This window comes from Trachypithecus francoisi, unplaced genomic scaffold (assembly GCF_009764315.1).
Source record: "Trachypithecus francoisi isolate TF-2019V2 unplaced genomic scaffold, Tfra_2.0 Lachesis_group16, whole genome shotgun sequence".
In the NCBI taxonomy this organism is placed as follows: Eukaryota; Metazoa; Chordata; class Mammalia; order Primates; family Cercopithecidae; genus Trachypithecus; species Trachypithecus francoisi.
This window is the reverse complement of record NW_022681461.1, coordinates 21,622,854-21,638,171: the sequence shown is the minus strand read 5'-3', so window position 1 is coordinate 21,638,171 and position 15,318 is coordinate 21,622,854. Positions and strand designations below refer to the sequence as shown.

General features: G+C 40.7%; 1 protein-coding gene across 3 annotated transcripts in view; it reads left to right on the top strand.

The window, feature by feature from the left end:
* PCSK5 (proprotein convertase subtilisin/kexin type 5) overlaps positions 1-15,318 on the top strand; it is a 464,591-nt gene that overhangs the window by 196,837 nt on the left and 252,436 nt on the right. For all 3 annotated transcript variants that reach the window (XM_033237074.1, XM_033237073.1, XM_033237072.1), the window contains exon 8: positions 9,427-9,639. In XM_033237074.1, the coding sequence (XP_033092965.1) occupies positions 9,427-9,639 (213 nt within the window). The remainder of the gene's footprint in view (positions 1-9,426; positions 9,640-15,318) is intronic.

Genomic DNA, 15,318 nt, shown 5'->3' with positions numbered 1-15,318 from the left:
TCTAACTGGCTCTGGTAACATCATTTTCTGAGTTCCCTTGTGTAGAAATGTAAAATTACGCTGAATGAACCTTTTATGTGTCCAGTTTTACATAATATCCATAGGGCATTATTCAGCTCCAAAATTATATTATTTGAAGTTCCTGAATGACCAGAATATCTAAAAGTTCATCAAAATAGAATTCTTTGTATGAAAGTGTATTTATTTTCATTGGTAAATACACCCAGTTTTTATTTCATCACAAATATTCTACTACTCTTTCTCCATGTAAGACTGATTTTCTTCTTCCAGTTATGCTGTGAAAATAAACAAAGTAAAAGAAATCTACACGATTGTGATATTGCTGTCAGGAGCCAAGGGTCACACCAACTTTTACACTGTTGTGATAAAGTTGAGAAGCTGTGTTAAGTGTGTAAATCCTCAGTGTCAATCAACCTTTATGAAGAAAGGGCATCTCTGATGAGGAAATTGATTCTACTAAGCCTTTAGTGAGTTGGTGCTCTACCAAATTTATATTCTAGCAGATATGGTGAATAAGTAACTCAATTTTTTTCTTTCTATTCACACAATAAACATAAAATTAGCTAATGATAGGGATGCAGGCAAGTTCTGTATTTGCAGCACTGATTCATTGTCCTTGACAGTAGTCTTTGACCACCTTACTCATCATTTCCAAGTGTCACTTTAGAAAACTGACCTGAAGTCCCTGAATTCAGTGCACCGTGCTCTCCATTCATGGACTAGGACATGAACAATATCATGAAAAGACCCTAAAAGTAGCTTGTAAATGACATTTAAAATTTTGTCATTTGCAGTTGGTCCTATAGTCATTATTAGACTCTCTATTTTTTGAAAAGTGAAGTCGGCTGCATTTGATATGCTCAGGAAGCATATAAAATGGATTTTCATTTGTGAATGGTAAAATTAATATGATTGTTAATAACTGCATCTGATAACTTGAGTGCATCATTAAAAAGTCAAAAGAACATTAAAAATGTCTTGGCTTAGTGACCTATTGTGTGCACAGAAAATCATAATACAGACTACCTGGTATAAGGCTGAAAAGATAGATTGGTGAGGTTAAGATGCGATGGAAGAGGAGGGAGCGAAATCACGTCGCATAAGAAATGGCAAGAAGACAGAAATGAGCGGAAATAGGTAACTATCCACAAAAGCCTTCTTTGCTCCATTTTTCTTACTAGAGAAGTAGAAAATCACTGCATTTGTATTTCCCATCTCTCTCATCAGCCATCTTTTGAGTGGCTAAGTAGCACAGAATGTGAATGATGAAGATACTCCCGTACAGTGTTCTTTGGAAGCCAGTCTGACGATGTTTAGACAGCCCTTCCTCAGAGTCTCTCTTAGGCTGCATGGGTGGGTCTGGCAGCTGACAGGCTAAAGCAGGTGCATAAAGATTGAGACCAGTAGCAGGTCCAGGAACTGGGCTGCGGGAAGCACTGGACATCAGCAGGTGCTGATGGAGGCCACTCACTGGTTGTTGGCTGGTTGCAGAAATCAGCTTTAGGGAGCTGTTGCTTTCCATTGGTAAGCATTTTCGATCCTGGAATTTTTGCTTGGAAACAAGCGGAATTAATGAACTGTTTCCTTTACTGAAATCACCAAATAAATAAAGCATAATTAATGAGTGTTTGCTTTAAAATACATATAATAGTTCCTCTGTTTACCTTAGTTATTCTGAGAGCACAATTATGAAATATTCTAAGTGTAGAAGCAGAACAAGAGAAACCTGGATACTCTCTACATTGGACAAAACATCTCATATTGTCTCATTCAAGTGACTTGTGGATTTTTTGAGGGGATGGACCACCTTATTCCCTGAGTGTTAACTTGATTCCATATAATTAATTTCCCTAACCTCAGCTCCATCTTACTCGGATGAACTGATTGAAAAAACAAGTCTGGAGCTTAAGTAAGCTCTTATCCCATAGATGTCTTCACACACCTTTACCATGACTACCATGTGTGGCCAGATTCCTAACAAGCCACAGATCAATTTCGGTTGCGGACCCCTGGCTGAAACAAGGGAAATTTATCTTCTTACAGTTCTGGAGGCTGGAAGGCTAGAAGTCCAAGACCGCAATGCTTGTAGAGCTGGTCCTGGCCCTCCTCGACTTGCAGATACCACCTTCTGGCTGTGTCTTCACATAGCCTTCCCTCTGTGCCCACACCCTGAGAGAGAGAGAAAGAGAGAGAGAGAGTGTGCTAGAGAGATATGAGCTCTGATATGTCTTCCTCTGTTTGTATGGACATCACCTCTGTGCATCACCAAGAACTCTTTCTCCCACCAAGTTATACCAGTTTAGCTTGTTTCTAACAATAGGATAAATGTGATCAAAAATTATTTAAGTTGCTTAAAGAAGCAGTATGTTTTAGAATTCTGGAACAAATGTTTTGTGTGAGTGCTACAAAAAACAGTTTTTAAAGGGGGTTTTGATGGTATTTGTGAGGTTTTTAATTTTTTTTTTTTTTTTTGGTCTTTACATTATATTTCTAGACGAGATCTATTTCTTTTAATGAACCCTGTTCTATAAACAACAAGATTTATTTCAAAAATGCTTGTCAGAATATCCTTGAGCTTTAAAAATAGGAACAGTTCTTTATTTCTTAGCTACTAAGTCATTAGTAGTAAGTGTCCTTGTCTCTCTCCAACTTCTTCCCCTCACCCCTGGATGCCCCTTTATCCAGGGAATATGGAGTATGGAATAACCATGGCATAGAAAGCTTACAGAGAGAACTGTGCTCTTTTCTCCCCAAAAGGAGGAATATCAAAAAAGATGGGGAGTGGAATGACAAGGGGCTTTGATAAGTTGGGTATTGAGGTGGTGCTTGCGAGACATCACGAATGAATGGAAGTGCCTCATTCCAAAGTTGTTTTGTTGTGTCTTTTCAAGTCGACATATACAGATCCAGAGGTTCTGATCAGACCCAGGGTCTCGACCTCTTGTCTCTACCGCGTCCTAGTTATATGATACTGGGCCTATTACTTAACGTTATCAGTTTCCTAATATGGAACAATCCATTCAGTGCTATCTACTTTGCTGGTGTTGCTCTAAATTCTGCTCTAAATTAACTAATAATATGTGAAAGCTTCTAGCACAGTATCTAGCCACATATTAATATATGTTACTATCTTTCTTACTCTTTTTTATATCACAAGAATTTACTTATGGCCTTTTAAAAATACTTACTAAGCAATACAGGAGAAGAAAGTAATACTAAAATATCAAATAAAACCTAACTGCACTGACTAAAAAATAATCACACTATTTTAAAGAAAGAAATTTAGTTCCATCATACACTAATGTTCTCAAAGCCTGGCTCTGAGTGTATGATTTAATTGGTAATCCAGCATGAAGTGGCCTTTTCTGACCTTCTGAGCCACAAAGAAATCCAATTCTTTTCTACCCTTTAATAATAATGCTGATAGGGTATTACAAATTGATTTTCATAGGGCATTCATGAGAAAAAAACGTGCATTTAGATACAAAGAGAGTATTTACAGGTTGTTCAAATGGATGCTGCATGGATTCCACAATATATTTTGCCTTAAGTTAACTAACTTTTAACGGAGCACTCAATTAAATTGAAGAGATTTTTCTCTTTTTTTGCCATGCAAAGCCATATTTAAATAGCCAATTGCAATCACACTACTTCACCAAGCTAGAAAATGTCGTTATTTCCCACACTTTAGGAAAATATATGCCTCAAGATTCTTTTCTCTTCATAGTACTGCTTGCACCCTTCCTTCTCCCTATACCCCTCATTAAGATTTAATTCTGAAATTCACTTTTTTTTGGAGAAATGTCCAGATTTTTAATTTTTTGCCATGTATGCTTTGGTTTCTGGATATTTCATACGAGTGGAAACCCCTTATGCCTCTGTAGGAAATGTGTTTTTGAATTGCTAATTGTTTAGGGTTAACCCCATAGATCTTTAGCAGCTGTCTTGATGGCATTTCTAGCCCACAAATTCAGTCTGTTTATTTCTGAGACTTCAATCATAAACCATACTCACAGGAATAAAGGTCAGATTGCCTCCTGGGTCGAATGATGGCAGTCTCTCTGCATTCTGTGGCAGAGCACACAGAATCCAACGAGGGGCAGACCACTGTTCTTCCTCTCTCCTCGTGTTAGTCAGCCTGGGCTACTGTAACAAAACAGCACAGACTGGGTGGCTTAAACCAGTGGTCCTCAACTTTTTTGGTGCCAGGGAAAGGTTTCGTGGAAGTCAGTTTTTTCACAGAACGGGGGGTTAGGGGATGATTCAAGCACATTACATTCATTGTGCACATTATTTCTCTTATTACATTGTAATATAAAATGAAATTATACAACTCACCATAATATAGAATCATGGAAACCCTGAGCTTGTTTTCCTGCAACTAAATGGTCCCATCTGGGGGTGATGGGAAACAGTGACAGATCATCAGTCATTAGATTCTCTTAAGAAGCACGAAACCTGGATCCCTCACATGCGCAATTTATAAGAGGGTTCGAGCTCCTATGAGAATCCAGTGCCACTGGTGATCTGACAGGAGGTGGAGCTCAGGCGGTAAGTGAGTAATGGAAAATGGCTGTAAACACAGATGGAGCTTCGCTTGCCTGCCCACCACCCACCTCCTGCTGTGTGGCCAGATTCCTAACAAGCCACAGATCAATTTCGGTTGCAGACCCCTGGCTTAAACAAGGGAAATTTATCTTCTTACAGTTCTGGAGGCTGGAAGGCTGGAAGTCCAAGACCGCAATGCTTGTAGAGCTGGTCCTGGCCCTCCTTGACTTGCAGATACCACCTTCTGGCTGTGTCTTCACATAGCCTTCCCTCTGTGCCCACACCCTGAGAGAGAGAGAAAGAGAGAGAGAATGTGCTAGAGAGATCTGAGCTCTGATATGTCTTCCTCTGTTTATATGGACACCAGTCCTGTGCCCTCCCACACTTATGACCTCATTTAAGCTTAATTGCCTCACTGAAAACCCTTTTTCCAAATATAGTCACATTGGTCTTTAGGGCTTTAGCATATGACTTTAGGGGAACACAGTGCAGTCCACCGCACACCTTCAGAACTATTCTGGTGTCTCCTATTTAACCCTTAAGATCTCTTCTTCCCTTCTCTCCACGAGCTCTGTGCATGCGGACACTGATCTCTATGGGTTTTAATGAGGTTTGGCCAGTGGGGTACGCTGGCCAGAAATTGGAATGTAAGACGGGGGGACTGGGGGCTCAGGTATACATTCACCTGCCCCTAGCCTGCAGGGCCAACACAGGCTAGCGTGTCCCCTGACCAACTCGGATTAACCCCTCTGTCCCCAGCTCCAGTGACTCCCCTCTCTCTGTGCCCCTTCAGGCCTAGAAGTGGTTATTGACCCCACACTGTCCTTTGAGGTTTTCCTTCACCACGCTCAGTTATACAACAATTCCCTCAAATTATTTGTTCAAAACAAGGACATCACCTCTGTCTGGAAGGGACATTTTCAGGGCAGCAGCAACCTACTGTCCTCTCAACTCAGGACTCTCTCAACCCAGTAGATCCCCAAAGCACCCCTCAGCAATGCCATTGCCCCTCCTTATTTGTGTCTTCCGTGAGTGCTGCCGGAATAGAATGACCTGTGTTTACACTTCTTAGGGAGTCCCCCCTCAGGGTGGGATTTCAGGGAACTTGGGGGTTGGAAACTACATCCTACCTCTTGGGGGCAAGGCATACATCTATTCTTTATCAGTTCTAATCCTACTGCCAAGTCTAGAAAGGACTTGAGTGCTGGTCTGCTCTTACATTCTAAGGCCAAGCTGCAGTGAAGTCATGGGAGATTTGGCCAGAAAGGGTACAATAACCAGTAGCCCTCTTTTTGCCCAAAAGAAGACTGTTGTAAGGATTAATAGCTCAGGCTGTGGCTCCAGTCAGTTTTCAAGGTCTGGCATTTTCTTTTTTTTTTTTTTTTTTTTTTTTGTTTAGAGACAGTCTTTCTCTGAGCCCTGTTGCCTAGGCTAGGGTACAGAGGTGTGACATAACTAACTGCAGCCTCGACCTCTTGGGCCCAAGTGATCCTCTCACCCCAGCCTCCCTAGAAGTCAGGAATATAGGCGCATGCCACCATGTGGGGCTAATTTTTTATTTTTTTCTTAGAGACAAGGTCTTGCTATGTTTCCCAGGCTTGTCTCTAAGTGCTGGGATTACAGGCATGAGCCACTGTACCCAGCCCGTTAGTGAGCAGTTCTGAGAACCAGTTTGCTCATCTGTAAAATGATGATAATATAAACTTGGATTGTGCAGAGTAATGTTTGTACAGCACTTGGCGCATAGAAGGTTTTTTAGAAATGTTAGCCTCTGTTGTTTTTAGTACACAGTGGACCTTCTATGGGTAAAACCCCTTTTGGCCATAACATTAAAAAATTATCTCTTAAGAATTGACTCTGTGTTTTCCCTCTTAGTAGAGGAATTAAAGTTCTTGTTTCTTTTTATTAAAGTAAGACATGGCCATGGAAGATTGACATAAAAAAATAAAATAAAAAGCTTTTCTGATCTTACAATACAGGATAACTTCAATTACATTTTCACGTTATGGTATGCCTCTAAATTTATGCATATAGACTTCTGTACACACACACATTTTTGTCTTTCCCTTTTTTTTTTTTTTAAGATACAGGGTCTTGCTCTGTCACTCAGCCTGGAGTGCAGCGGAGCAATCATAGCTCACTGCAGCCTCGAACTCCTGGCTCCAAGCAATCCTTCCACCTCAGCCCCTGAAATAGCTGAGACTAGAAGCATGCACCACCACTTGGATATTTCTTTTTAATTTTTTGTAAATATGTTGTCTTGCCCTGTTGCCCAGGCTGGTCTCTAACTCCTGGCCTCAGATGATCCTCCTGCCTTGACCTCCCAAAGCACTAGGATTATAGGCATTGGCCACTGCACCCAGTCTACACACATTTTTTCCTAAACTGAGACTGCTATATCATTTTGTATCCTACATTTGTACCTACATTATCACAAAAATGCTTCCTAAATATTTTCTTATTAAATATTCTTTAAAATCAAGTTACTTTTTAAAGATAGTTTAATTGAATTTTATTCATGGGCACACTGTCATAATTTTACAAATACACACACACACACACACACACACACACACACGCTTGTACCATATATGCTTTTTAGTTGCGTTGTGAGTCTTTGTCTATTATCTGTTATGGCGCTGTTTAAATCAGGTGGGTTTTTGCACAATCCCATATATTCTATTGACCTGTCAGGTGAGGCCCAGTAGGACCCTGAATTTTGCCTGTAACACAGCCCCTCAGTGTCTGATAGAGAGGGAACATATTGATGATGAGTTGGAACATTCTTTCTTTCCCTCTGGTATGTTGTTCTGTCTCTGAGGTCTAGACATAGTTTCTCAGTCTGACCACCCTCACCATAGCAATGCATAATCCCTCCTAGAGATTATCATAGCATTGAACAAGATTCTTAGTTTGTGATGGCTTGGTGATTTCTGCACCTTTCTCTCTATTTCATGAATATTTTGATGAAATGTTAAGGGATGGTAAACCAGGCCCAGCTGTTGAGCAGCAATAGCAACTGAAAGTTTATCCCCCTCTCTCTTCATGAATATTTCCAATTCCTGGGTAATCATAAAGCATTTTTTCCAAGTTCAAGTACAAAAAGAAATGTATGATCAGGTCTGTCAAATCATGTCATAAATATTCCATTCCTTGAAGAGTCAAGGTCAGGAAGAGTTGAAGAGTTTATCACAGATACTCCAGACTTTGTTGTCTCTTTTTCTTTGGCTCTTTTTCCGGAAATTCTAAGAAAGCATCCCCCAAATTTTCCTTCCACCTGGGGACCAGAACACTAGGGCCTGGAAGGAAGAAAGTCTCTGCCATCACTAGCTTTGTGACTTTGGTTCTCACTTCCTAATAGAAAATGATGGGTTTGGCCTCAATGTCCTCCAATTTGCCTTCTAGCTTTAAAATGGCACAATTTCTTAGGGATTCAGCTATAGCTATTCCCAGAAATACTCTCCATTTTGGCTTAATTCTGTTTTCTCCTGAAGACATCAGCTTATAGTCACTTCACTGTGTATGTCTATATTCTACTTTTCTTCTTTTCCTTACTTATTGAGGACTTTAAGAAAGTCTTTTTTTGTTTTTGTTTTTTTTTAGACGGTGTCTCACTCTGTCGCCCAGGCTAGAGTGCAGTGGTATGACCTTGGCTCACTGCAGCCTGCACCCTCCACCTCTCAGGTTCAAGCGGTTCTCCTGCCTCAGCCTCCTGAGTAGCTGGGATTACAGGCATGCACCACCACGCCTGGCTAATTTTTGTATTTTTAGTAGAGACGGAGTTTTCCCATGTTGGACAGACTGGTCTTGAATTCCTGACTTCAGGTGATCTGCTCATCTCTGCCTCCCAAAATGCTAGGATTACAGGCATGAGCCACCATGCCTAACCAAGAAATTCTTTTAGTTATTTTTAGCTACCAAGCTTTGGCATGAAGAATGTGACACTGTCTTCTAGCATTCTAAGAAAATGTTAATAGATCTATGGTCAAATATGTTTGGAAAAATTACATTAGACTGTATCCTGCTTTTAGAATTTTACAGTAAGCATTCATTTATTAAAGGTGCTTAGAAGTTTTGCAATAAAGAGGCTCACTTCATTTTGTTTATCTCAGGGATTCCCAAATGTATGTGATCTTGAAATCCTTTTATTTATGGTAGCATCTATTAACATCCCTCAGTAATTAGTGCCTACACCACTCATGGGAAGATCAGTTCTATAGAAAGAAGTACAGTTAGTACTTGCTTCTGACACTCACCAACAGTGTGATTCAGCATGGAGACATAACCTCTCTATAGCTCATGTTCCTCAGATGTGAACGAGGGTGCATAGTCGCACCCAGTTCATGGCAGATGTGAAGACTTGAAACAATAGTGCATAACTGTGGTAATTACAACTAATAATATCCCAACTCTCATATCTCACTGGGTTCAAATTTTGGCCCTACCACTTACTGTTTATGACCTTAGGAACATTACTTAAATTCCTTTTAAAAAAAAATTTTAATTACTTAACTTCTGTACCTCAGTTTCTCCACAGCATAATGGAGACAGGAATTGTGCCAGCCTCACAGGATCGTTGAAAGAATTCAATCCAGTTCATGTAAAACTCTTTGACTTGTGCTTGGTCCATAAATATTAGACATTATTATTGTCATTATGTATGCTCTTGTAACTTTTCTGACCGTTTTAGTCTATAAAACCAACTCTTCTTACTCCACTCCCAAAAGCTGCCTAAGCCCAGCATAGTAAGATAGCAACACACCCCACCTGCACATACTCAGTTCGGCTCAGTGGATTCTGACCTCTTCATTTAGAGTCATTTCACACCATCATTTAGCTTTCTCTGTTTGTGAACAGGGGCGGAGAGGCCTCGGCTCTGTGTTTGTTTGGGCATCTGGAAATGGCGGAAGGAGCAAAGACCACTGCTCCTGTGATGGCTACACCAACAGCATCTACACCATCTCCATCAGCAGCACTGCAGAAAGCGGAAAGAAACCTTGGTACCTGGAAGAGTGCTCATCCACGCTGGCCACAACCTACAGCAGCGGGGAGTCCTACGATAAGAAAATTGTACGTGCCATGTGCATGCCCATCACGATCTGTTTATTTAATGTTCACTTTGAAATACAAAGGGAGAACCATAAATATATATACACAAGTAATATATGGAAATAGAAAATTAGATTCGTTGATAACATCAGAAGTCGTAAACATTACTAATTGAAAATGCTTGTGCAGTCATCACATTGCAACATTTAATGTGGCCTTAGACGTGATTAAGCTTCTTCAGTTTTATTGAGGATAAATGATTGGTTCACATTCACATTGTGAGTTAGTGGCAGAGAAGAGACTGGAATCTATGCCTGACTCAGCCCTGGGCTCCTGTCACTGTGTTTCCACACTGACTTTTAACTTTAGCTTTAGTGCTTTGGTTTCTAAGTACAGCCAGTTCAGTGTGAAAAACAAAAGTGTGTAAGGAAACTCAGAATTCCATTGAAACTATACTTACTTAACATGAACTAAACCTCTATAAAAGGTACAATTTTTTGTTTGTTTGTTCTTGTTTTTATGATGTTGATGATGACGTCTGTTGCCCAGGCTGGAGTGCGGTGGCATGACCTTGGCTTACTGCAACTGCTGCCTCACGGATCCAAGCCATTCTCCTGCCTGAGCCTCGCAGGTAGCTGGGACTACAGGGGCCCACCACCATGCCCAGCTAATTTTTGTATTTTAGTAGAGACAGGGTTTCATGATGTTGGCCAGGCTGGTCTCAAACTCCTGAACTCAAGTGATCCACCTGCCTTGGCCTCCCAAAGTGCTGGGATTACAGGTGTGAGCCACCACAGCTGGCCAAAAAGTGCATTTCTTATAGACAGCACAAAGTTTGCTGGATGGAGCACAGAAGCTGCATGAGGTCCCCCGTTTAGCAACATATCCTGTGCTCTAGGCAAACAGCCAGTGTGATTAAGAGTTCAGGTGGCAGGCCCAGCCTGCATGAGTTTCTTTCACTCTTGAGCTATTTGCTAGTTGAGTAATTTTGGACAAATTAATCTGTCTGTCTCAGCATACTTATTTATACAAAGAGGACATTTAGTAGCACATAGTTCACGGAGTTATTACAAAATAATGAGGAAGGCAGTAAAAAGTGCTTCGCACAGTATCCGGCCCTTCAGTGCTTAGGAAAGCTCTAACTTTTCGGGGGTGCCCAGCACTGTGCCCAATGAAATTATAAATTTCACACACCTTTGCCCTTTGCACTTTGCCCTTTTTCCTGATCATGATTTTGTAAACTGTCTCTGGGTTTGTCTTTTAAGGTAGAGCTAAGATGCTGTACCTGACACTTTATAGCATTTAGCCAAGACCCTGCTTCTGGCTCTAACAGATCTATGCAGGTTGGGATCACTCTACTGGTGCTCCATCTGCCTTGCCCGCAGTCCATAGGGAATAGGACTGTACCTCCTTTGTGCAAGTCTTAATCCACATCCATTCTGTTCCTCTTGATTCCTGGTTATTATATGATTTTTCTGTTTCATTTATCAGTTACTTTTTACTACCTTCTTTAGTTACATTTTGTAGATGGATTTAGGTAAAAATTGCCTCCCCATATACATGTCCCCATCTTTCCCTAATTGCTCCACCATGTCTGGGTTTAAATATATACACCCAATTCTACCTGTCAGTACCTCCAACGTTCATCAATAAGCATAACTCCGAAGCAGCAAGTAAAATATAAAAGGCAAAAATGCAGAGATGAGCTTTGCATTTGAAGTTTCTGGCTTCCTTAACTGGAACGGGATGCCCCAGTGAAATTTTGCCTCCGTTAGAGAAATGTTATTATCTGGAAATATCCCTCTGCTTTTAAATAAGAAGACCTTGTGTCTTCTAACTCACGGTCAATGTCCACTAGCATGGAGTGACATCCGTCAGCCCTGCATCATGACATTCCTGATGAAAACTCTGGAATAAGAGTTCTCGTTTTTTACCTCTGGAGTTTGAAATCATCTTAATGCAAACTCACTATTGCTTCAAAGTAATTATGCCCATTTAGTCAGTCCTATTATTCTCCATGGGGTGATTGCTGTGGGGAGGGTATTGTTAAGGTTTATCAATGCCTTCTGTAAGAGAAGCGTATAGTCTCATGGTAAAAATATCAAAGAAGTAGGAAAGGTTGTCGCGGTCCAGATGGGAGAACACAGTGTGTACAGAGGGACTGCAGAATCACTGCTGGGAGGTTTACTCTCTAAACCTAAACTCCTGGGGCCTTCGCCATTATTTGCTGTGATTGTGTGGTTGCTGCTGTGACTCCCATGGCAGGGGTGTCATTTCGGATTCTCCCACGGATAGACAAATCGATCCATTCTGTAGGCAGGGAGAGAGCTTCCCAGGGAAAGTGGACGCCATGACGAAATGTTAATATCCTTTCGTGAGGTCATATACTTTTCCCCAGTTTTTGCTTATGGTTTCAAAGCCTTCTATGACTCACTCTATGTATTTAACTTAATTTGTTTCTTCCTTTTTGTTTGATGCCTTTCTTCCGTTTTTGTGAGATTATATTAGTCCATTTTCTCTAGCCAGTTCTTAGATTCACTTACTTCGCCTGAATTCCCAAATTACCCCCAGTTGGAGAGGCAATTTGGAAGCTGTTTGTATTAGTCTCGAGCTTCAGAGAAACCATTCAGTGGATAAGCAACCCTCACGGAGTCTGGATTGCCTCATCTGTAAAATGGAGATGATACCAGCACTGACCTCAGAGATTTCCATGAAGATAATAAAATACTGACCAGGTTCCTGGTTCCTGGTCCACAGGAGCAGCTCAGTGCATGCTCAGCCGCATTTTCACCTACGCTCCTGTAACTTTCTGCATCCTGGGAGGTTAGGGCGTTTTTCCAGCTGCTGTTAAGAGGGTTGCTTGTTGCACCTCAATCTTTCCAATCTGTAAAACACTGTGATCTGTTCCACCCATCCCATAAAGAGAGACACTCTGATCAGGAACATGTTAACAGTTTGAATGTGAGTGGCGTTGGCAGCAACGTCAGCCTTTTATGGTCTGGCTGACCCCTTTTCTTTCTAGATATCAGAATGACAGATAATCCTGTGTTGCGCCTGGGACCTTTCCTTCACCAGGCTTTGAACCCAGATGCCTTTGGTCCCTCGGTGATGCCCGCATCCTGTTAGTGGCATATGTGATTGAGTGCTACAGGAATGGCAGTGCCTGTCTTTGTACTAGGCCCCCTTCCCTGAGACATTCATTTCCTTTTGTCATCTGCAGCCTCCCCAGAAGAGCACAGTTGTCATTCTTCATTCATAGAGCACCTTTGTGATTTGTACCAAGACAGTTGCTGAGGATCTGAGGAGAGAGGGAAAAAAATCTCTGCTTCTGGGAAAGCATTTTTGTTAAATAAATTGTACTTGTTCTGGACAAAATGACTTTTCATGACACGCAAACAGGAAAGCCTTGCCTTGGGTTTCAAAACATAAGGAAGTCCCTGTCCCTTGGTTTCCTGCCATTTCTTCTAGCACAGTTGTGGACCTTGGTATTGCATTCATGCTTTAGTAGATTTGGATCAGCAATGGCCTTATATCTTATTACAGCAAAGGAAGCATTCAAAGTATAAAGATTACAATGAAAGAAGCTCTTTCATAAGCTAAATAGAAGTCATTTAAAATGACTAGTGATTTTAAAGTCATATAGTGAAAGAATGTTTTTATGAACATGTTTGTTCACATTGTATTACATGTCTCACATGTAATACATTTATATATTAACGTGTTGAAAATCTCACATTTTTTGCCCTTCTCATTTGTGCCTGACACTGCACTATGCACGTCGAATGCAACATCTCATTGTATTCTTGGGAAACCCTATGCAGAAAGATCATGGTGCCCCCACTTTACAGATAAGAAAACTAAAGCTTGAAAAGTTAAACAAGCAAACAAAAACCACAGCTAATAGATAGTAGAGTTTGGATTCCAATCAAAGTCAGGATGGACCCCCAAACTCATCTTGTAACCGTATGCTGTCCCACCCTGATACGTCTTAGGGATATCCAGTATGGGGCTATGTGAAAGAATAGTGCTTTTCTTACCTATTTTGAGTTCTTTTCAGAGTCATGAAGAAGCATTTAGAATATATACATTTCCATGGTTTTTCACTAGTCTCTTCATTTTGAATTTCATTCCTTTACCCTTTTTCATACCCCCTCAGACAATTGAACCTCTTGCAAAAAACTCAAACTGAGTTGCTAGTTCCTATGGCAGCAGAGTTAGCACTGAGCTCCCAGGGTTACGGCTTTTGCATGATGTTCAAACCAGGGCTCTCTGATGTGCAAAGTGCCCTCTGTTAGAACACTCCTCTACCAAATATCACTTCATTTTTGTCTCCTCTCAAATTTCACCTCAAAGAGGATTTTCTTCATCGCCTTTTCTAAAATAGGGGCACGCCCCTCCACCACTGTCTACTCCTTTACCCGGTTCAATTTTTTTTTTTTTCTAGTGCACTTATAGGTACTTCACATCGTAGTACATATTTTCTTATTTACTGTCTGTTTTTCGTGCTACAATGGAAACTACTTGAGGATGAAGATCGTGTTTTGTTCCTTTCCAGAGTCTGAGCTCAATAAATATTCGTGCATAAATGACTAGCAAACATTTGGAAGGATGGAGGTTTCACAAGTTGTTTATATAGCTGCAAGAAGACAGGGAGCTGCTCTGTTTCTTTCAGAGAAACTTCTTCTATTGGTAGGTTGGTGAAAGTTAAATGTTATTTGACAGGATATTTAGCATAGAAAATTGCCAGCAGGAACTCTGCTACGTGATAAAGCTGTTCATGTAACCTGTTTTTAGTGTCAAAAAGCCTAAAAGATCCCATCTATAACCCCTCACCTCCTCCTGACATTTCTGTCAAGTTCTGTTTCATGAATAAGGCTCCCCCTTCTCTCCAGTCCCTCCCATCATTAAATTATCTCTTACTTTTTGGACTTGTTCAGACTTTGACTTTTTTCCCCCTAGTAATTTATCTTAGTGATTGGGACATAGGGTCTCTCAGATTCCTCCTGGGAGGGGTTCTCTGAGCCAGAGTTGGGAGAATATATGTTCTGCTTAGCCCTCTCCTGATGTCATTTTATTTATTTGTGTTCAAAACAGAGTTGCTGCCTGGGGTATCTCAGAGTTGGCCTGAAAACCAAATTCCATGTGGAGGAATTATCTTATTGCTTTTAATGCTTCTAAGCAACTCTACTTTTTCTTTTGCAGAAATATTCTGCTGTCTCCTCTCCTTCCTCTTCTACCACCCGATTCATTTTTCAAATACATTCACCATTTGCACTGGGTTATTCTCTATCATCTCTCCATTTCTTCTTTTGACTTAAAAAATGCCATTATTTTTCATGAGTAAAAGTCTAGCGAATCCAGGTGTGTTTAGTTTGTTTGGAAGTTTGATACATATTCTCTTGAGAAAGTTAAAAAGCGAAAAGGAAATGTTGCTTCTGAAAAGGTCTCATTTTAATGGCCTGAAGGAACCTCCTTACGGACTTGCTGACTTGGGCTGGGCTACAAGGCCAGTTCTGCCATTGTTGCTGCCTTTGCTCTCATGAATGACTACACTTTGTAACTCAGCTTTTTTTTCTTTTGCTACTATTTAAGAATTTGATATCTTTACCACTTACGAGTCCTTTTGTAGCTGTTTGCCTTTGGGCAAGTTACTTAACCCCTCTGAGCCTCTATTTCCTTAGGTAATAAAATATCTTCCTT